This window comes from Pieris brassicae, chromosome 1, assembly GCF_905147105.1.
Source record: "Pieris brassicae chromosome 1, ilPieBrab1.1, whole genome shotgun sequence".
Lineage (NCBI taxonomy): Eukaryota > Metazoa > Arthropoda > Insecta > Lepidoptera > Pieridae > Pieris > Pieris brassicae.
Window position 1 is genome coordinate 14,927,069 of NC_059665.1, and position 23,855 is coordinate 14,950,923.

Consider the following 23,855-nt stretch of genomic DNA (forward strand, 5'->3'; position numbering starts at 1 on the left):
TTGTAATAGAATTATTACTATAATTGTTATAGTTATTATATATTTTTCTTATTAATGGCTTCGAATCTGTTCGAATCAACGGTTGTAGGGACAAGAAAAATATGGCGCGTATCCCACGAATGTGACGCGTAACAGAAAAATGTGACGGTAATTTTTTTTACAACGCCTATAAAGAAGTTTTTTTTTTAATAAAATAAAATTGCTATACTTACTTTTTTACTTAATTTTTTAGATATTATTCTAACACAAGTAAAACTCATATTAAGAAATGTAAAGCTATAAAAATGAAGCTTTAATAATAATAAGAATTAAAGACAAAATATTAATTTAATTATTACCGCCTAATATCGACTAAAGAGGACACATAATGTGCCACACAATATGTTTGAGTTTAGAACAAAAGCTATACGCAAGTTTCAGGATGTCTAAACTGAAGTGAAATCATTAAATTGTAATCTCATTAACAATGTCTCTCTCTTGAAATACCTACAAGATAATTATCTACAATTGGAGCAGCTTGAATCTCGTTATTTCACGGAAATAACAATACGACTTCAGTTCTGATTTAGTTCAGAAAGTTATGCCTTTTATTCTTTAAATAGGACTTACGAGAAAGGATGATATTATTTACATGTACTTCCAAATGATTTTATCCATATATTAGAAATTCGTGATCCGATCGAAACGTATTATCGATTCTGAGAACAGTGTTGGCCTAGTAGCTTCAGCATGCGACTCTCATCCCTAAGGTCGATCCCCGGCTCTGCACCAATGGACCAATGGACTTTCTTTCTATGTACGCATTTAACATTCGCTCTAACGGTGAAGGATAACATCGTGAGGAAACTGGCTGGCCTTAGAACCAAAAAGTTGACGGTGTGCGTCAGGCACAGAAGGCTGATCACCTACTTGCTTATTTTATTAACAATTAACCATGAAACAAAGAAATCTGAGGCCCAGACCTATAGCGCCATTGATATATTTTATTTATTATTATCGACTGATCGTTATACACATACATTTATTTATTTTCGACAAATTTACACAACATTATGTGTGGCAGATGTAAAGTTTAGATTGTACCACCATAATATTTTTAAACCATATATACGCAAATAAATTATTGTAATATTTAAATTCAGTGAAATATTATTACAGTGAAAGAGATTCCTGAATAACAAATACCTATTGCTGGAAATAAAAGGTTAAAGTGCGGACAAGATCTCGCGTCAAAGAGAAATGGAAAAACGACATCTTTGCGACGGCTGGCGACACAGCGCCCTCTACAACTTCCTTTTATTCTCTACGCGTATCTTGGGTTGTACATTATGTGTTGTATTATTTACTAATAGACAGATATAGTCTGTAGGCGAATATCTGATATATCATATACTAAATAATATATAATCATCTCCATTAAAATGCGTTCAAAAAGATTTTAATTGTTTCTGTTCGATATTGTATATTTTTGACATGTGTTTCTTCGTGCTACTACTGTAAATTATATCGCTTAACTGACAGTGATAATGAGGTCGTGACCTTTGAGCGGTGAATGACCCCAAATTTGCTACAACAATTGTCACCTGTTTTTATTAGTACAAGGAACAGTGTTTACGTTTTCATAGATGTCTTCTAAAGGCATGTTGTACTCAGAGACGTTCATTACATCATCTCTACTATTAATATGTTGTAGTTGATTTCAACACAACTTAAAGTATTTTCTTAATAGCCTGATTAGTTAAACACTGATGAATAGGGCAACAAAACATTTTATATCATGTTTGGTTCTTGCTGAAAGACTCTGAGAGGCTGTTTATCTAGAATATTATTTTATCATCCATCAGACTTACCTCGTTTATGTTCTTCCGTTGGTCTATTCAACTGTGGTGGTAGTGGGGCTGGGATGGTAGGTGCTGGGGCGGTGGGAAGACCAGGGTACCACCAACCCGTCGCCGCCTGTCCATTGAACATACGTAGCTTCTCATATACACTGTCGTTCTGCGCAGACGCAGCTTGCTCTTTCTGTGATGCCAGGTTTCTTAATACGCGGTTTATCGATGATACCTGTTGGATGGTTTATAAATGAATAACATCTCATGAATTATTTCTTCAACAGAAGAGGTAGGTAGGTAATCGCCACATATAAGCCATTCAAACAATAAAACTAGATATACTGCAAACTTTGATATTAGTTAAAAGTTTTGCTTAAGGTGCTCATGTCAAAGATTTTTTATTTAAATATATTGTCTTCGAATACAAACCTACATCTACATCTCATTCTTATTCATGTCCCCTAATCAAAGTACACCCAGTAAACAACTATTTAATGGGAAACAAATTGCGTACCGCCCTAACTTCCAAGCAGGTCTAATTTAAAATTTAATATGATTACTAAATTCCAATCGGGAGCCTCAAAGGGACACAGATTAGGGCATTCCCTCCCCCCACCCTTCACCCCTTCAGGGCCTAAAAACCCCAATATCCATCTACTTTCGGCGAAAAAGCACGCATGCGTAAAAACCTGACACACGTATTCTATTAGTAGTATATGTGGGTCTCCCTAGATAATATCTATGTTTTAAGGTTGCTATTGGCAACGGTGAAATAGTTTCCCGACGTCGTAAGGTAATATGATGATAAGGCCAGGAATTGGTAAAATGGTTTAAATTCAAAAGCGAATTATTTTAATGTTATATTAAAACGTATGTATGTATCGTTACGTAAACAATTCAGTGATATATACATAAAAAGTTGTGTTTGTTTCACCTAATATAGCTTAGTAAATAAATTCAACCTTCTTAGGTTTTTACGTAGTAATTTTAACGTTTTTTAACGTAATTTTTTACGTAGGTATAAAAATGTATAGAGTTCATTATACTTCGATACAGCTTTCAATAAAGTACAAATTAATTCGAAATGGAAATCAAAATGGCGCCCATATTGGAGCAAATGTAACACCGGTGGAACACCGGTCCGATAATCCCCTGTACCACTAATGGAACCTTTCTGAAATTGGACAATATAATAGAACAATCGTTGAAAATACCACCTCATAACGGAAATAGATTTATCTACTTAGTTTCAAAACAATTAAATTCTCTATTTTGGTATGGCAATAACGTCTATATGGGATTAGAATAATCATAAATATAAGAACGGGCTTACGCAATAGGCTTTTATATAAGTAGGTACAGATGTTTAATGCATTTTAGTCGAACGATATCTATTTATAAAATATAATAAAAACTAATAAGAATTAAATATTAATTACAATTATCACTAATCCTTTAATCCTACTCAAATATTCCAACTCGATTTAAAATTGCCAATAAGAGAAGCGCAATCCAAACTTGTTCTGCGACTGACAGGCCAAAAGCCAATCAGATAGAACTGAATGCGTGTTCCAATATGAAATTTAAATTTTTCAACCACGATATACCGAGCTTCATTCTTACCAACATAGAATTGCTTACCTATGTATATTTTTTTTAAATTAGAGACCAGTCTTAAAAGTTTTATAGAGCAAAAACTTTTTAATAAATTAAAAAGAAAACACTTAGAACGTTTTGTAAGTAAGTCCACCGTATCAGTGGTCAGTGATGTGTAGAAAAGGCCGAATACTTCCCTTAGTCCACAAGTACGAGGGTACAGGGGTGTTAAAGGGATTTTAAAAAAGTAAAGGGGCACGGAGTGTTTAAATATTTATTTTTTGTTAACGTTTTATTTCGTGGTTCTATGGCTATCTCAGTCAAGGGAGCTTCGCTTTTTCGTCGCCAAATCATATGTGTATATTAATAAACAAAAATATATTCAAGTATTTTCATTGTTATTTTAAGGCGGCATTTTACTAAAAGCGCTCCATATTTCAGTTCAGGGCTTTTAAACACCGTTAACTGGTAAACCGATGTTTCGAAAACAACACATAAAATAAGTAATTATGAATAAATACTAATTACTTAATGTAATAATGTTTTAGCTAATAGTGTAATGGAGTAATGAGCCCCGAAACAAGTAAACTACTGAAATCAATCTTCTGTAACCAGACACTTTCAAACTTGTGACAGATCGGCGCGAGCCAGCCAAACAGTATTGTATTACGATAAATAACGTTTATATTTAAATGCGCCGATGAAAGGTCTAAACAAGTATTTTAGAATTCTTTTCAAATTTAAAAATCGAACTTAATATTGATGGATCGGTTTTGAACTAATGCGATGAAGGCAGTAGGTACAACAATTAATTTGGAACAGTTTTTAAATTATTAAATTATATTACGTTCAATTTCATTCTCGACAGCTTCGTGTAAGTAACAATTTTGCATAAATCTTTCATTAAAACAATAAACAATACATTTTTGGAAAGTTGATACAAAAATTCATTCCAAGAAGGTTAATTGATCATTTCTCCGGGCGTTCCCGCGTCATATTGACAGTTGACAGGTGTCAATTCAGGACGTGCGCGCGCACCTCATTACCCCAGACACGGGCATAGATCATAGAGATAGTGCGAGATCTGCCATTAGGTGGTCCCGTGTGACAACTTAGAACAAAAGAGCCTATCGCCTATTAGACCCTGTCTGCTTAATTAGCTATAGGCCTGTATATTAAATCGATCGTTAAATTAACAAGGACGTTAGATAATTGTTCGCTTCGTTACAAAATGAGGGGATTCTTAAGACAGGGTATGGGACTTAGGACTTCAGTTGGGCTTTAAACTTAGTAATAGTTTCAAGGACTATTTTTAAGTATATTTGTTTAAATGTTCCTTGTCCTGTACCACCTGCCACCAATTGATGGCTTTTAGGTCCCCCTCAACTCTGTCGATCCAGTGGTACCTAGGCCGATTCCGACCACCACCCAAACTAGGCTCAGGTAAACCGCCTTCACCCAACTTCGGCCCATACGTTACAGGTGCCCCAGTGAACGTAGTCGATGGACCTTGATAGAAACCATATTGCAGGCCAGGATACTTTTGTGTCGCAGAAACAGATGAGTAAGTGAGAGTCTTTCGGCATAATTTTTCATTAAAAGTATTTTAAACAGAGTTGGCCTAGTGGCTTCCTTAGGTTCGATCCCGGGCTGTCCACTAATGGATTTTCTTTCCATGTGCACATTTAACTTTAGCTTGAACGGTTAAGGAAAACATCGTGAGGACGCCGGCTTGCCTTAGATCCAAAAAGTCAGCTTGCGTCAGGCACAGAAGGCTGATCAGCCTTCTGTTCGATCCCGGGCTGTCCACTAATGGATTTTCTTTCCATGTGCACATTTAACATTAGCTTGAACGGTTAAGGAAAACATCGTGAGGACGCCGGCTTGCCTTAGATCCAAAAAGTCAGCTTGCGTCAGGCACAGAAGGCTGATCACCTTCTTGCCTATTCGAATAACAAATAATGATGAAACAGATACAGATCTTAGGCCCATACCTAAAATGATTGTAGTGCCATTGATTTATTTTTATTTTGTTATATGAAAAGTATTTCTGTGGTCATAGATCAGACAATGATAAGTACATTTTTGCTCTGTATTACTTATATTCTGACCTATGGCCACAAATGTATATTGGGTTAATGTTATAAATTGTAATAGCGATCAATCATTTGAAATAACACTGGAAATACAAGTTAAATAATAATTGAAACATTTAAATTAATTACACTTTGCCTATTCAACACGTCTACAAATAACATGCGATTATTTTAATTATTAGATAGATTTTAACAATATTTGTACACTTCTTTCTCCGTACCTACTCATAACACTTGAACACTTGAATGGCTTAAACAGCAGGGCTCCTATAGTAACCGACGTTCCTACCAATATTTAGCTATAATTGATATGGAATTAGTGAAATTAGAAAAGCTTGGAGCTTTGTCTTTTGATGTAGTAAGATACGTACGATACGTACGATACGTAGCGCTATTGTTGTACACTGTAAATGGTGCGAAAATTTAATATTGAATTACGTGGTACCCTAGCAAGGTTTAGAATCTACATACAAAATCTACAATTCACACACGTTACACTAAAGACATTACACACTTTTTACACTCTATAATACTAAAGAACTTACATTGGTTGAATAGCAATGTCGCTTAATACTAAACGTTATCTAAAGCCGCTACAATTTCGTCATAATGAACCCTGAAAACCGCATTCAAACTATCCAATCTCAGTGTCCTGAGGGAATTGTAAAAACGCACCCCAAAGGTATTTAGTGGGGGTGCAAACCCCTATGAACCGCGGTTCTCCGCGGGTTAAGCTAAAATGTTTATAGATACAAAAGTATCGTAGACCCCTTACTGATGGAATTTGTTCAATATTATCCGGATATTGGTAACATTTTCGGCAGAAAGGACACGCTTTCTTCTTCTGTTTTAGACCGTCCTAACTTTTAGTGAAAGTTTTTTTCAATATATCATCTACACTGAGACATAGAACATTACGATCTAGCCTAACTTCAGACTAATAAGTAATTTCATAGTATTGTCTTTTGTTAACATAGCTTTTACACATTAAGAAAAACGCTTTTTGAACGGATTGAACCGTGTCACCGTGACCACGCACGCTGAAAAGCACGCGAAACGTCGAAAATAAATTTAAAATTATGTAAATAATTGTAAGTTTTTAATAATAATACATAGCTTCAATCCGTTCAAAAAGTGTTTTTCTTAAAGTAATTTCATTCTAACCTAACATAAGAAAATGTCCGATAAAACACTTTAAGGGAAAGAAACTCTGTTCTTGTGTTTTACATATTCACTTACACTGTTTAGCACTTAAGACTAACGCAAAAAAACATAGGTGACAGTAGCAATTATTTAAAAAGTATTGATTGTATTGGATACATTGCCGTGTTTGTATAACATGTCTTAAAGTGATCTAATTACTGTGCGTGCCGAAACGGCAATGTTACACCCGAAGCCTCCGAAATGCGTCTCGGTAGCGTTTGGGAGGTGTCGGGTTGCGCCCTACATCACAGCGTAATTCAGGATGTTAACTAGGTATTCCAGGGAAATTGAATATTATGAATAATTTGAGTAAAATTACATATATTATTTATTTATGAAAAAAATTACACAGATTTGGAAGAAATATTTAAAATTATAATTTCTGTAACTTTTTTTTGGCCTGTTTGGATCTACAATCAAAAATCACTAGATTTACATCTTATGTTTCGTTTAAATCAAAATACTTGTTCTGTATGCGTTCTTAATTAATTCTTATACAAATTTAGTTGCGTAACAGTTATGACATAATTATATAGATAATACAGCAAAAACCTATATCCCTATAATATAACCTACCCCTACGACGATTGTCGGTAAAAGTAACGTCTTGTCACCTCTTTCTAAGCGCTATTAATCACATAGTGATATAGTTAGTAGAATCTGGATTATAGAAGGATCTTAATTAAAAAAAAACACGTGTGCGTGTAGTGAACACACGTAAGAAGTGAAACTTTATGGCCTTATTTTTCGAAACATTATCTACTATATGCAACTTAACAGAAATTGGTTAAATAAGATAAAGATAAACAAAAGGCTTTTATTATCACAGACATGAATAAAAATAATACAATTATTTCATTTTACCTTATTACTACTAAGATTATTACAGAATTTCATTAATTGTAATAGATTTATTGCTATCATTGTTATCGTTAATATTTATTTTTGTTAATAGTGGCTTCGAATCTCTTAAAATCAACCGTTGTAGGGAAAAGAAAAAGATGGCGCGTAACGGAAAAATGTGACAATTTTTTTACAACGCCGATAAAGAAGTTTCACTTCAAAAATAAAACGGCCTTTTTAGGTCTGGGCCTCAGATTGATGTATCCGTTTCATGACCATTTGTCAATCTAATAGGCAATTAGGCGATCAGCCTCCTGTGCCTGACACATGTTATCGACTTCTTGGGTCCAAGACAAGCCGGTTTCCTGACGAAATTCTCCTTCCGTTCGAGTGAATGTTAAATGCGCACATCGAAAGAACATCCATTGGTGCTCCCCTGGAGATCGAACCTACGACCTCAGGGATGAGAGTCGCGTGCTGAAGCCACTAGGATAGATGTGATCTATTGGAGATCTTGCTATTTTAATTAGCCAGGACTTTACAAGTAATGGAGCAAATAGACACTGTGTGGAAACTTCATACATAGGTAATAGAAGTTTGAATCCCCTGTGGTATGGTAAAAAATAAAAAGGTTACCTAGCAAACAATCTTTGGGCAAGAATCATAAAAACACTTAAGAAATCCGAGGCCGAAGTTAGGAATGTAACACCATTGATTTATTCTTCTAGCAATATAAGTCATTTCTAGAGTCTGGAGTTACCCGTCAATTTCTATGACATAAGCACTAGACGTTAATCCCGATTGAGAGGGAATAACGGTTGCTTATGAAGAATTACTATGCGTGTGAGTGGGACGACAGATGTTCCGTCCACTCACGCGTGAAACGTGGCATTATATTGGAACGCGGGAAGAAAAATGACGTATGTTTTCACTTCAATGACTTAAATGCATTGAAGGTCGAACGCTGAAATTTGAAAGATAAAATGTTGGACAAGCTTATAACAACTCTTGATATCAGGCATGTATCTAAAAGATTGTATGTGTATGTTTGAAATGAAAGACTTTTATCCGTTGTATTATAGCAAAATAATTCGAGATTTTAATTATATACGAGAAATTCTTGTTTTTTTTAGATAATAAAGTATCATCCACACTAATGCATTAACAAATAAACAAAGTAAACCAGACATACTAAATCTACATACGTCATTCTTCCACCGCGCCACAATCGATTGTTCGTTTTTTTGTACGCTCTCAGTTGGTAAGAAACATCACGCCCATTCGACCGTTATGACTACGAAACGCAACTGACAATAAACACCTATCTCTTTCTGACGTACGTGAAAATGCATCTAACTGTTCACCTATTTGCCCAGTGGTGCGGGTGCGTGCGACAGTTATAAAAATAGCCCCTTCGGCGCCGAATCTTCTTTGAGGGAGAGGGCTTCAATTTCGTCTTATAGCTATGTTATATTACAGAGGTGTGGTTTCGCTAATATGATGATTGTACTTCAGATTCCTATATAATGCCTAAGTATTACGAGTCGTATTTTTTTTGCAACCAATAGTAAGTTCTATCTTCGACAGTTTTCTTAGAGATTTGGAATTTTGTTCTAAATTAATCCGATTGACCAAATTTTTAGAAAACTAAACGAAATACCAATGTTATTGTGAATATTTTTCTTGTAAACACTATATAATGAGACTCCTAAAAGTGTAGAACAGTAATAATGTATAACAATAATCTCATAGACAAACATAACACACGCAAAAAAAGCAAGTACCGAGCGATAGTTCATTAAAAATAAACTTCGGTTGTTAAAACAAAAATCGAACATCGACTTTAATTATACGATCGAAAAATATTGCGTACTCGAATAAAGTCATGCGAAGTGACACGTTGGCTAATCGAACGTGACAACGGGACATCTGCCGCGAACAAAAAATACCGTGATATAGGCACCTTGTTATATATTTTTTCCATCGAAATTTCAAATTTGAGTCTTTGTTGATACACACGCTGCGGGGGTGTTTGAGATTTAATTTAAAAATGGAATATTTTGACATTGATTTTAATAGTTTAAATACTGAGTTGTTCTGTGGTTGGTTACAAATCTATGAAATCTTATACAAGCAATTATTATGTAGAAACAGTATTTAGTAGTTTAATATTATGAACAACTTATTTATTTAGACAAATTCCAGCGGACCATAAACAAGTAAGATAATTAAATATAAATATGTCCATTAGATACTCGACCGTAGTTTAAAGTAGTTGGATTTCCGGCAAAATAAGGACTAAATACATATATTATATAGAAAAAAAATTGTATGTGATACATATTTGATTACCAGATTATCATATTCGGTAGTGATCTGATCAATTATAAAAAAACCATTGATAAGTATATAATCCGCAGTTTTTCCAGTAGTTTTAATTGTGTACTTATTGTAGGTACTTTTGGTTCCATTTATGTACCATAATTGTCATGTAGATATAGATTATATATGATATTGTGAACTTTAAAAAAGAAAAAAAAATATGTCAGTTGATGCTACATCATACTATTAACGACTTCAACAAAACAGTCTCATAAAAACACTTAGCCTTGAGTTTATTAACTTTGGAATTTTTGTCAAATAAAACGGTCATCGTAAATTTATGAACTCTCAATAATAGACAACGATTTGTATAGATGACAATAAGTTTGAGTATTGAAATTATAAGGCCGTGTATAGAATGGTCAATGTTCCGTCAAAGGCCCAGAACACAATAGGCCCGCGTTGAAATACCAAACATATGCTCGAAACCAGAAATTTTATGTCGCAAAATTGGATTAAAAGGCACATTGTTAAGAATTTGACCGGCTTATTTGAAGGGCGTCACAATGTATGCCAATTTAATTAAATCCATCGTGTTTTGACATATTTCAATTGGCAAGACTATTGACGTGTCAAGGTGAACGACATTTATCTCAAGATGTACATTTCAGAATTCGAACGGCACAAAGAGTATATATGGTTTGAAAATTCTATTTTTAACATAATGCAAGTAGTTGATGGTATAGGTAGAAGCATTTTGGCAGCTAATATATCGTAGGTATAAATTATTAAAAGCTCTAATAATCAAGTCATTACTATAGCATCAGCAAAAACATTTAGAATGAACCTTATATAAATTTTCAAACTAAATCAGAAGTTCCGGCAAATCATAGATAAGGTTTTTTTTATGTCATCTGATGTTTAGTGATACCGCCCATGGACACTCACATTGCCAGGAATCGCAAGTCAACGCGCCAGCATTTTAAGAGTTGGTATGCTCTTTTTTGAAGGAATTTTAAAAACTGTTACGTTGCATACAGTGTTGTTTAGTCTAATCAAAGAAGTACCGTCAAAAATCTGTAAGGTTTGGCTGGGACTACTAACAAATTTAACAATTTCTGATAAATATATATGAATATTTACATCTTGATGATATAGTATTTTTATTGATTCGATTGAAGGGGAAGAGGGAGCCCTGAAAAAGGATGGTTAGGATATATAAAAGCGTTAGCAGGACGCGAATGGAGAAAGAAAGCTATGGACGGAGAAATTTGGCATATGCTGTAGTGAAGGGGTCACGAAGTTACGAGCAAGAAATAAGAAAAAATCTCTAATTTAAATTGTAGTGAATGAAAACAAGTTATTATTTAGTATCTCCTTTAGTAATTCTCAGGTAATTAACGAAGACACTGCCCTATCCTTTGGAAAGCTTACGGCCCAACAGGCAGAGGCCGTTTCGGGAATGACAATTTTTAAATTGCTGTGGATGACCATGACTCCAGTAGACTTGCAGTGCGCAAAGCACTGGTCTGTTAATGGACGATGTACTTATTGGTAAAATATGGAAAGTTAGGTCTATTGGGATGGGGATTTGGTGGACTGGCATCTGGGACTATTGGGAACTATGGCGATTACCTTTTCATTATAGTATTGGTACCAAATAAAAATTGGTAGACAATGGGTCACCAATTTAGTGGACAGGCCCTCGAAAACAGTTGTTATTATAATTGTTGAGCCAATGTCCTGGTGTATAACATTACCAACTTTTTCAAATATCAGTAACACAAATAAAAAGATAGTACTTACACTAGGAATATTGTCATTATTGCACACGTTTTCACTCAGCAAACGATCTCTGATCTCCCACGCAAAGATCGAAGGGCACTCCCGCTTGTAGTCCGCGATTTTCTGAACAACGGGGGTGGTCGCGACCCGCGGCTTTGACCCGCCGATCGCTCGGGGCTTTATTGACCCCGTCTCGTAATACCTGGGTAGAGAGAAAGTATGAACTTAGCTTAGGAACGCATGGACCGATTGACATCGAAATTTATTTTCAATTGTTTCGATGTGTCTATCGATCCACGCGTTCCCAGCTTAAGCATATTTTTCACATAGTGGTTATGTTTTAGTTTAATTTAATCTCAACCTGTTAGCCAGTGGCTTTGAACACCCGGCTGGAGGTTGGGTAGGGCCCACGAAATACCTGATCATGAAAATTATACCCATAAGTGTGTTGTTATGCTAGTATAAAACCTCCACCGTTAAACATATTCCATATTTAACATTCTCATTCATTTCTACACCTTGTTCGATTTATTTTAAAAATTGAAGATTTATGAGTAATTATTATTTATACTCTGTGCATATTATTTTCTGTGATCTTGTCTATAATTTTAAACTACATAAAATAAATTATTTAGAATGTTTATTGTAATATAAAACCTTTTCGGGACGTCTTTCACAGAACATCCCTTTTTAAAACCTAATTGAAATTGTATAAATGGAGCACATTTCAACAACTTAAAATCCACTCGTACAGTATTAGCGGACAATTACAGACATAATCTCAAAACTATCCCCTCACTCGAGTACCTATACAAACACATTCGCAAATAACAAACTTATTTCTAACTAAATTTAATGGAATCACTCGAAAATTAATCCTATACTGATAGACATAAGAGTTAAATGCCTTTGAATCTGTGTAGCTATATTCTGGTATCGGATGTACTCGAATGCCATTGTTGCTATCGACATGTGTCGATATTTAGGACGTTGAATATACAACTGTCGATAAATATTATTCGTTATAAGGATTGTGATTTTATGAATGAATGTTGTATAGGCAAATAAAAAATGATATTTTTGTGTTTTTTTATTAGGTATATTAAATCTTTTGGATTATATAATACTAATACTAATACTAGACAATTTTTTTTATCGACTGATACATGTGGTATTAAATAGGTATGTAAGTTAATCTAAATATTTTAAGAACTAAATTATATATATACTAACTGACGTGAGACTTATCTTAAATTATCGTGATTTATGTGTCTTTTTACTTTCTATTTTTAATGTCTTTTTAGTTTAGTTTTTTTTTGTTTATGTTTAGTTTTTGTCTTAATAACTGTGTATAACATGTATTTTTGCACTACTTGCCTATCTTATGTAATTTAATACATTTTATTTATTTTTTTCTTTACTCACAGTGGTTGCCTGGAAGAGATCGCTCGAAAGCGATAAGGCCGCCAGTTGCCCTCCTTTTGATTTAATTATGTTCATTTTTTTCTGTAGTGTAACGAAGTGTTAATAAATAAAAATAAATTAAATAATCCTTTTTAATATTTTTAAATGAGGTTAACAAAAAGCATGAAAAATCCACAAAAAACAACTTAGCTAATACAAAACCGTTACAAAATTGTCATCAATAGAATAAAATGCAATGTCAACCCTCAAATAAACACTATCGAATAAAAATCATCGTGTCATCCGTCGATACATGTTTACTTATCCATTGTAGAGGACTATTACGAGGTTATTACGGTGAAGAGCGCTAGAGAGATGCCTGTAGCGATTTGTAATCGTTTTCGCTTCAGGCGACGTTTTCGGAATAGGGTCGCGGGTGCGTTTTGTAAATAGAAGCTAAGATTGAGGTCGCTGACCTTTTAAGGTAATTTTGTTAATTTAAAAAGCTTTGATGACATATCCTTTATTGTATTTTCGTTGTACGGAGTACAATGAAACACAAGCATGTCTCACATTAAAATATATAAAATTTAAAAAAAACTTGCTCGCTCAACGAATACGAATTGCAATACAGCGAGGAAATTCTGCCAGCATTAAACACTACAACAGGGACCAAACCTTTTAATTTTGTATTTATATTTTTTTATATATAATTATTATTAGATACTATGTAAGTTATAAATATTGACAGGTTTTTAATTTAATCCCCATCAAGTAACTTCCGCTTATTAGTAATATTTGCGCAATTAAAAGCGTAAATATCCGACACAAATGGAGAAATATCGACAAGTGGGGGGTCAGATAAGGGACGGAGATAGGGCGCCCCGGAGTGACCCCGTTTGATCCCAGCTCAAGATTGCGTTTCAAGTCGCCACCGTCTATTCAGCTACTGAAATGCGATTTTTTACCAATTTGTTTGCAATAATTGTTTTTTTATTTATTTAGAAATATAACAAAGACCTATAATTGGTTTTAGCGTAATAATACTGCACTTTAATATTTGGCTAGTCCTGTTTCCCTGGCCAGCTAAGGTGCAAACTACAAACAAACGTGTCAATACTAAGGCAGGTAAGTTATTCGACACTTTGTTACGAACGCATCCTGATTTTTTTTGGACATTCAACACCCTTAAAGGCCCTAACAGGTTAAGACATCCACGCGCAGAGACTTGCCGAAGACATGAAGAAGGAAGTTGTGCGGCGCCACTGACACGGCCTTCAGAAATTAAGATTGCGACTGAAAACTGCATTCATGACCTGTTTCTGTTTTATTATTATTTGGTCTACTTAACTTCTTGATATTACTACAGTAATAATGTAGTTAAATAATGTATATAAAAAATAAGAATTAGAGAAGAAAAAAGAGACTTTTAATTTTGTATTACACTATGCATATACTTTTCTAAGAGGTGTCCTAAAGTAAACAAATTTGAATGTGTGAATATGATGAAGTAACATGTTGCCTTCAATCCAATCAATTTCCGGTAAAATCACTGTTTCGTACTGAGCAACATTAAAAATGAATACATTTCATTGACATAAAATAACCCTTTACGCAGTCGGTTTATATGTAGTATACGTCTTAGCGGGATACCTCTTTAATTAGGAGTCCCGCCGTTTGCCTTTTTATAAGCCCTAAGAAACCCTTGCCGTAATTGGCACGATAAGAATACGAAGGGTGTGTGGGAAAATGCCCTTTGCAGTTGCCAACCGATTAATCGACTTTTCATTTGGAATTACATCGATCCCATAATCGAATTGATAAGCTTTGAATAGGTTCTTCGATATGAACAAGTGTTATACATGCAAAGTTTAAATTTGGAATTTAGTTTCATTCATCAACAGTTACGATACATAATTGTTGTATGTACACTGTATATAAATATTTTATAGTTTTAAATGTGTAAGGCCATTTCTCGAGTGTCGAAAATTGGTCTATTCAAGGATTTCCAGGAAACAATATTAGGTGGACTCAGAAAGTTCGTTTTATTTCAAAGGAAAATCCTTAAATTAATAATAATATCTAACTTTTACAAGCTTTAATGGCCGCATCATTTCTCTATATAATCATAATAATGGCGCTACAACCTTCTTAGGTCTGGGCCTCAGATATCTGTATCTGTTTTATGTTCATTAGTTAATCTAATAGGCAAATGATCAGCCTTCTGTCCCTGACGCACGCTTTCGAGTTTTTGTGTCTGAGGCAAGCCGGTTTCCTCACGATGTTTTCCTTCACCGGTGAAGCGAATGTTAAATGTGCACATAGAAAGTCCTTTGGTGCACAGCCAGGGATCGACCCTACGACATCATGGATGACAGTCGCATTCTGAATTCAGCCACTAGGCCAACACTGCATTTATCTATGTATTATTCCTAAAACAAGACAAATCCATACAAAAATATCTTGTGGCAAAACGCCGAAAAGAAGCCCGTTTGCCACTAAGAATCTTGCGCTATAATCAGATTAACATAATAGGATATACAAACTTAATTGGATATAACTAAGGCTACAAAAAGCTCCTTCAAACTCGTCCAACAAAATATTAGGGGCCAAAGGGCGCAAAATTCACTTTTCTAGATCTTACTGGCATCGCCGCGGGGTTACCAATTACCACAAAATAATGTTTTATTTTGGTTTTTATTTAGGGGCGGTCGTGGGACAACCCTGAAAGGCACACCCGGTATTAAAATTCTAGTTGTTTGATTGACGTCTTTATTTTATTGTTCGCGATTGACTTTTGGCGTTTTGTTTGTGTATTTTTTTGTATTATCGCATAAAGGAAATACATTGACATTATCGAAGTCTACTACAAGATAGTAACAGTTGTCTATATATTGTATGTTAAGCCACAAATTTCCGTTAATTCAGCACCTTGGAGAAAGAATTCTAAATTTGAATTTTTATACAGTAGTTGGTTTAACCTTTACGATCTTCAATTGGATTTAACAAAATCGAGGGTTGAGGGCAAATGCTTAACGACGGCGATAAAATCGCAATCAAGCAACTCCGTTGAAATTAGGCACCCCACGCGGCACCCAGTATGTTCCCACCTAGCACGCTGGGCACACGTCCATTCATACAAAAACAATACTATGGGAATGTAGTTCCTGTATTGATTAAGTCGAGAAATCTCGAACGCGATTGTTCCGGCTTTGTACGCTACCTCAGCAGGCGTTATGGGAATTCTGTCAATTTGGCGTGTCTCGAGAATTTGACCTCATCTTAGACAATCGATTCAAGGTATTGTTAATAACAATGGGTTTTGTTAATTCATTTATTCGGTCTTTAATTGTGATACGAATTTCATATTTGTAATAGGATTTTATCGGATTACAATTTTTGACTATTGTGATTCACAATTTTAAGATATAAGCTTTAATGTGTTAGGGAAACTATAATTCTGTAATGTATCGAAATTTATTATTATCCAGTATATAGGAATATATTGAAGAATTCACCTATATATTAAAATCCGTGATAGTCATCTATTAATAATATCCGATGGTAGTGAACGAAAAGGAAAATGCAAGAGCTGATTCCGATTTAAGACGCATTAGCGTCTCAAACTTCTTAAATTTTATACGAACCTGCCAAGTATTTTAGAGACACAGCCGTTGGAGACCTGCAATATCCGGCTGATGTCGCAGGGCCTCGCACCTGAGTGCGCTAACTCCACGATCTTCTGCCGCGTGGAGTCAGGTAGCGGTCTACCATTGACATAGACACCTCCAAGCTGGTTGATGCCGCTGTGTCCGGCTGAAGAACAGCCGAATAGGCCACCGCCACCCATTGCCGCGCTATGCATCAGCTCATCTGTAAAAACAATGGAGGTATAGAGTCTCATCACTACAGACCTCTGTTAAAGTATAGTACAAAGCCACAAGAACATTTTTTATTTGATATGGAATAATTTGTCATATCTTTAATATTGCTTTACAGGTAAAAAGGTATGAAATGTTGTTTTAGCCTCAAATCGAAATTGCAGCCCTGTTTTTTTTTCTCTCAAATAGCACACATGTTAAAATAAGGTCAATATGGATATGAATGATAGGTAGAAAGTATATACACGTGAAAATGACATGAGAACTTAAGAAGACGTAGCGCTAATCAGATCCATATAACTTCATCACAATCGAGTAGTCCGCAATATATCACGCAGGAACTCTTTGTATTGATGAAGTCGCATAATTCCGCCTAGCATCCGCGAATATATATACATAATTATATGTATTTAAAGTGCATATTAGTGTAGAAATAAAGAAAAGGATAATCATTCGTAAAATTAGCGCGTTAAACCAATTCAAAAAGGCATTAAAGATACATATCAGAATGAGCCTAGTAGAACAAATTAGAACGGATAATGGAGGGTGTATCTCGTAAATACATTTTTTCGGCAAAGAATGCTGAAAATGTCCGAGCAGTCATTTTCATCCCAATTTTATTGTATATTATAAATTGGGTACAGTTGAGGGGTAAAATTTAACCTTACCTATTCTTCTTATCATTAGAGACTTTAGATCATAGATAACGATTACAGTAATTTAAATCAAGGTTACAAATTCGACTAGCCAAAAAATCACGTTTAATTCATTTTTGAGTTTCGTCATTCATGATGACTTTGTCTATATTTAGAAGTAAAGATATTTTTTTTTATAGAATAGCTGGCAGCTCCCTTGATATTAAGTGATACCGCCGCCCATGGACAGTCTCAATAGCAGAGGGCTCGCGAGTGCGTTGCCAGCCTTTTAATAATTGGTACGCTCTTTTCTTTAAGAACCCTAAGTTGAATTGGTTCGGAAATACTTCAGTGGGCAGATAGTCATTATTATTTAACTTTTTATATATGTATAGTGTGTATGTGATATAATTTGTCTGTTTAAACGTTTAACAAAAAATATACCAAATTTGGCCCTTTAATAAGTTGCAGGTGCCATTCGAGTTTATTGTTACTAAACAATATCACTTCAAATCACACATTCCTAGCGTTTTTCAATTCAATTATTCTAAACTTTTGGCGAATGCAATTTTCTCAAGTGGCTTGATCGAAATGTTTGAGTAGGTGTAAAAAATCACCATTATACCTGTGCATCCCGAGGGCTATTTAAAAAAATTTAACCCGTTGAAAAAAATAATCCGCTTTGCAAATCTAAAAAAGGCTCTTAAGGAACCGCAAATTATTATCTAATCTTGCTTCCATTGTATCTATAACCGTTGCGAATTGAAAAGGAATTTTATATATTTTTTAAAAATTTTATTGTTGACGAAAACCTCTATAGAATGCCATCTAAAATTTAAAAAGTTTTGGCATATGTAGGTTCCATATTGAAATAGATTTAGCACTTAGCTTGGGGATGGATACGCCATGTGGATTGTTATTTGATATATTTTGATAATACATAGAAATATAATATATAGATTACATATAAATCTGTCAAACGGTTTTAATAAGAAACTAGGATCAGAAAGCTAAGGGAAACGCTTAAAAAGGCATAAATTAAGTTCCTAAATAGCCATTACATATAATAACTTAAATTGCATATAAAATTTCAGCACAATGTTAGCAATAAGCTAATTTCAGTTTTAAACATGTGGTTGGCAGTTACGGTCCAAATTGCAGACGTGAGCGTGTTTATTCACACCAATACTCTTGAATAGAATTACCGATCAAACGTCTAACAGATAATTCCTTTTACCCCTTATGCCTAGCGGTAAAAAGTGAACAATTGAATGCAATTTGTGGGTGAATTTGGGGCTGGCTCTTGATTAAGTCATGGGTGGGAGTTAGTGAAAGGGCCAAAACAAATGGGTTCTGTGGTCGCTAAATTTCATTTGTGCCTTTGATTTCGGCTTGGTGTCGTTTTTATAGTTTCAATCATATACGTTCGTGTTGTGAATATTAATCGTATGTTTTTAATAAGATTAATTTGCAATCATAAAAGCAGTGTTGGTCTAGTGACTGAGGTCGTAGGTTCATACCGCGACTGTGCACCGATGGAGTTTCTGTCTATGTGCACAATTAACATTCGCTCGAACGGTGAAGGATAACATCGTGAGGAAACCGGATTGCCTTAGACCCAAAACCTCGGCTATGTGTGTATATGATCGTGGAACATATACAGAAATCTAAGACCCAGACCTTAAAAGGTTGCAACCTTTTAAGGTCTGGGACCTTAAAAGGTTGCAGCGTCAGTGATATTTTTATTTCGAAATTATACGCTTAATAACCCATCATCGTAATAGATTATATAAAAGCAAATATCATTATGCCATAATAATACCTCAAAACACGTGTTACCACTTTAATTACGATTAACTAATTCTCAGTACAATACCCCCTCAATATTAATTATAGCTTTCGCCAATTAAGAGTGATTTTCGCGCCGAAACTTGTTATAAATAACACCTCTTGGCGTACCTTTCGTCAAACGTCAACGACTGCGCATGCACTAACAAGCGACGACTGTTAAAAGAACAATGGACAATCGCAGGGGTAACGAATAACTACTGGTTATGTAATGGGCGCCGGCGTTAATTAAGGTTAATATATCAGGGTTCTTAACTACTACAAAAATATTTGTATTTTTAAAAATCCAATACATAAATGAATCAGTAGCGCAACAACCTTTTTAGGTCTGGGCCTCAGATTTCTGTATGTTTCATGATCATTTGTCAATCTAATAGGCAAGGTCAGCTTCCTGCGCCTGACACACGCCATCGACTTTTTGGATCTAAGGCAAGCCGGTTTCCTCACAACGTTGTTCGTCATCATTCGAGCGAATGTAGAAAAAGGTTCCATTGGAGCTCAGCCGGAGATTGAACTTACGACCTCAGGGAAGAGAGTCGCACGCTGAAGCGTCTAGGCTAGTTATTACAGAAATGGTGGAAAGTTTTTCGTGTATTAATTTATTTTTATTTAATGTTATACATTGGGAAGTAACGTTATTTCCTCCTTACAAGGAAGTCATGTGGATTTTTTTCAAGCAACATTAATATAAAGATAACATATAGGTTATGCTCTTTAATTTGTTTAATCGTTTATTATAAATGTCGTATCAGTTAACAAGACAATATAATTACAAGTGATTGGGAACAAAGACTTGTTAAATATCAATTAAAACTTAAAGGTCATCGGTTAATCCTTTAGCGTTTTAACGATCATTATCTGTAGACAAGCTAATATGAATCGGAAAGATATTTATTTATTTACTTAGATTATAATTATTGAAATGATTTTTAAAACATTGTTCCTTTTTAATTTATGTTTAATTTTGTACAAATCTGAAACATACCATGAAAATTTTGGTATTTAAAACCTAACCTTACTTTGAGATTAAGGAGTTGTAATCGCTAGTAAATTCGCTTGCGCTCAACCCGTGCACCAAATAGCCACGAGTGTCGCGAATGCGCGTGTCGTGAGGGAACATTTTAATTTCAGAGGTGCAATTTATTCGAGCGATTTATTTTTAATCCCCGTTTTTATGGCCGCGACTATAAATTTATGTGTAGTTGTAGTTGATTTTTTATATTAAGCTCACAATGGCCTCTGCGTTCTGAAATTTGTGGAGTCGATGTTTCGCTGAAAGTAATTCTAGTACATTACCAAATATTTGTAGGATAAATAGCGAAATGTATGTCATTTGGGTCCTATTTTATAGTATTACGCTAACATGTATCTTATTTCCAGGAAACATTTTTTTTGTCAATAAAAATAACCTATCTACATATAACATAGGGGTTGATCGTAGAGGGGTGACAATTAAGGGTTGTTTATAATTTTACCTAAAAAAAAATAAAGAAGAATTTAAAAAAAAATGGGATAGACACCCCTTATAACTTAGGGCTTTCTCCGAGGCCGATTCTCAGACTTACTGAATATGCATTAAAAAATAATAAGCATTGGTCGAGCCGTTGCGGAGGAGCATGCGAACGAACATTGCGACACGAGAATTTCATATATATGTGGTAATGCATGGCTCCTGGTTGTGATGTAAAGTAATTAAAGAAATGCTTATTTCGAGTGTCTGGTATATTTTTTTCATGAATTTAATTGTAAAATCCTCATAAATTATTTACGACAATTACTAGGCCCGTAAAATGTTAGACTAATCACCATCCAATTCACATAAAAGTAATTAAACATAATCATGTTATGTTCAAAAAATTCAATATTTTTCAGAGTTAAATATTAACGATTCAAACTAATCCACTAACAAATAGGCATATATACTAACATTAATCAAGTATATAGTAAATACATAAGGGTCGTCCCTGTGTTTGACATCACACCAGGTGTCAGAGGCAGACAACCCCCACTTGAAACCCTTATTATTATTATTTTGTATCTGTTTTTGAATTATCTATGGGGGAATTAATTGTGAATATAAACGCCATTTTGAATGCAAGCATCCTTTTTGAATCGTTTTAATGCTTTATTTGTATTCATATATCTGTTGCATATTTATTATTTGTTATGTATATGCTAATACAGATAATATATATATATATGTATAATTCATAAGTCTATAAGGTAAAATTTGATATATCCTGTAAAATGTAACAAATTTTATCCATTTATACGCAGACCTTACGCGTTTCCAAGTAATTAAAATATTAAAGTTGTTACTACTAAGGCAATACTAATACGTAATAATTGTAAATGCATTTATCACCTTTTGTAGTGTTTGATGCAATATGTTAGGTAGAAAAAAAATTAATGACCCCGTGTATATGTCAAAATTGCATCTACAAAACGAATGAAAAAAAATCGCATTGTGAATTTATAAAGTCGTTTGTAACGACATAAATCCAACATCGCGACCACGCCCCACAAAAACTGTGACAAATGTTGAATACACAGTTTAAGTTGACATTTTTGTCTAAAAGCTTTGTGATATATGACTTTGTGACAATGTTTTATCATATTGAGCATTCGGGTTTGTATATCTGTTGGATTTGAATTTGACGACTAAAAATATAACATCGCTCACTTATATATATTTTTATTCGAACGATAAGTGATAGCTTTGATAGTTATATTTAAGAAAAACAAAACAAAATACATTTACTTATTGATATTATCTCTCTTTTTTCCCGATGAAGTAGGCAGATTTGCTACAATCTCTCTCGCTTCATTGACATATGCATTTCACCAAGCATGCCCGTCGCTGTAGGTACTTTAACTTATACTTCTTGTACCTCCTGGATTTAGTCCAGGTATGTACGAAGGCCTACCCAACACGATTTCCCTATCCACCAATATATCCTACCACTTATCTGCCGAAATAAATATGGTATAATTCTATACTAAAAAGTTATTAAACATGTAGTTGTTAATTGTAATTCTATTGTTGTAAAACAAATGTTAAGTCTAACTGTATCTTCAGATAAGTAAGTACATTTAAATCGCTATTAAAAAATGTTTTACCTTTTAGAACAACAAACTTTACGATTTATGCTTTGTATGGAATAAAGATTTTCTATTGTGTTTAGTTTATTATAAGTTTAGAAAAATGTTCTTTACTAATTGAAGGATGTTATTTTTAGTGTGTATGTTATATTGCAACTTTATTTGTATATTTATTATCAATGTAAGTCTTTTAATATTTCTAAATCACATTATAAAAACAAATAAATATAAAAGAAAACTCAACGCAAAGATACGAAATTGAAAATATAAATATATAACATTGTTTTTTCGGCTTGTATCGTTATTTTAAACTTTTAAATAATTATTATATTATTATTAACACAAATATACAATATTTACAATATTCTTAACCTACATACATGACGCGTTTGTCGCTCAACGAATTAGTAACGCAATACAGCGAGGAAATGCTGCCAGCGTGAAAGGTACACAGCCACAGGGACCGAACTTTTAAAATTTGTAATCATTTTGTATTTATCAGTATTTAATTATATATACCTATTTAGACTATTGTTAAAATTAAAATAAAGATAACCGAACGAACAATGAAATAGCTTAAAAGTCGTACGCCTAGACTAAGTCCTTAATCATTAAAATCACTTCAGCGCAACAAGAAAATGCTATTTATCTCCCTCTTACGAGTAATTTTCCGCTCTATTTGTCTCTATCTAGGGATAATGTGACGCGAACACTGCATGCTCCGTTTGGCTGGCTTCTGAATAATCGTGTTATTTTGTTTTGAATAATAATCAAAACGGAGACTATAAAATTGATAGCTATGAGCTGTCTAAATGACCCAAACAAATATTATGTATAGAATAATAATTTGACTTTTGATTACCTCATCTCTGAGATGGAAGGTTCGATCCCCGACTGTGCACCTATTGAATTTCTATGTGCGCATTTAACATTCAATCGAACGGTAAAGGAAAACATGTCTTGCCTTAGTTTAAAAAAAGCGCCGGCGTGTGTCAGGCACAAGAGGCCACCTACTTGCCTCTTAGATTGACAAAAGATCATGAGAAATATACAGAAATCAGAGGCCCAGACCTACAAAGGTTGTGGCTTCACTGATTTATTAATTTTTTTGATTTGACGGTCTTTCTTTACACGGAACAATATATAAAGAAATATTGTCATATTAATACTAACTGGGTTTTTATCAGAAAAACTTATAAAAATACTTCAACAAAGTCTTCCATGAGAGCCTTCCATTCTCATTGTGATGTATTGAAATTCCTGATACCGTACTTATATATTTGATATTTGAAAACCAAATAAGTTTTA

General features: G+C 34.1%; 1 protein-coding gene across 1 annotated transcript in view; it reads right to left on the reverse strand.

Annotated features, from left to right (window-relative positions):
* Positions 1-23,855, reverse strand: part of LOC123709698 (paired box protein Pax-6) — a 48,142-nt gene that overhangs the window by 23,335 nt on the left and 952 nt on the right. Inside the window, exons 2-4 of the mRNA XM_045661205.1 lie at positions 16,729-16,954; positions 11,699-11,879; positions 1,851-2,064 (exon numbers count right to left, since the gene is read on the reverse strand). Coding sequence (XP_045517161.1) covers positions 1,851-2,064; positions 11,699-11,879; positions 16,729-16,954 — 621 coding nt within the window. The remainder of the gene's footprint in view (positions 1-1,850; positions 2,065-11,698; positions 11,880-16,728; positions 16,955-23,855) is intronic.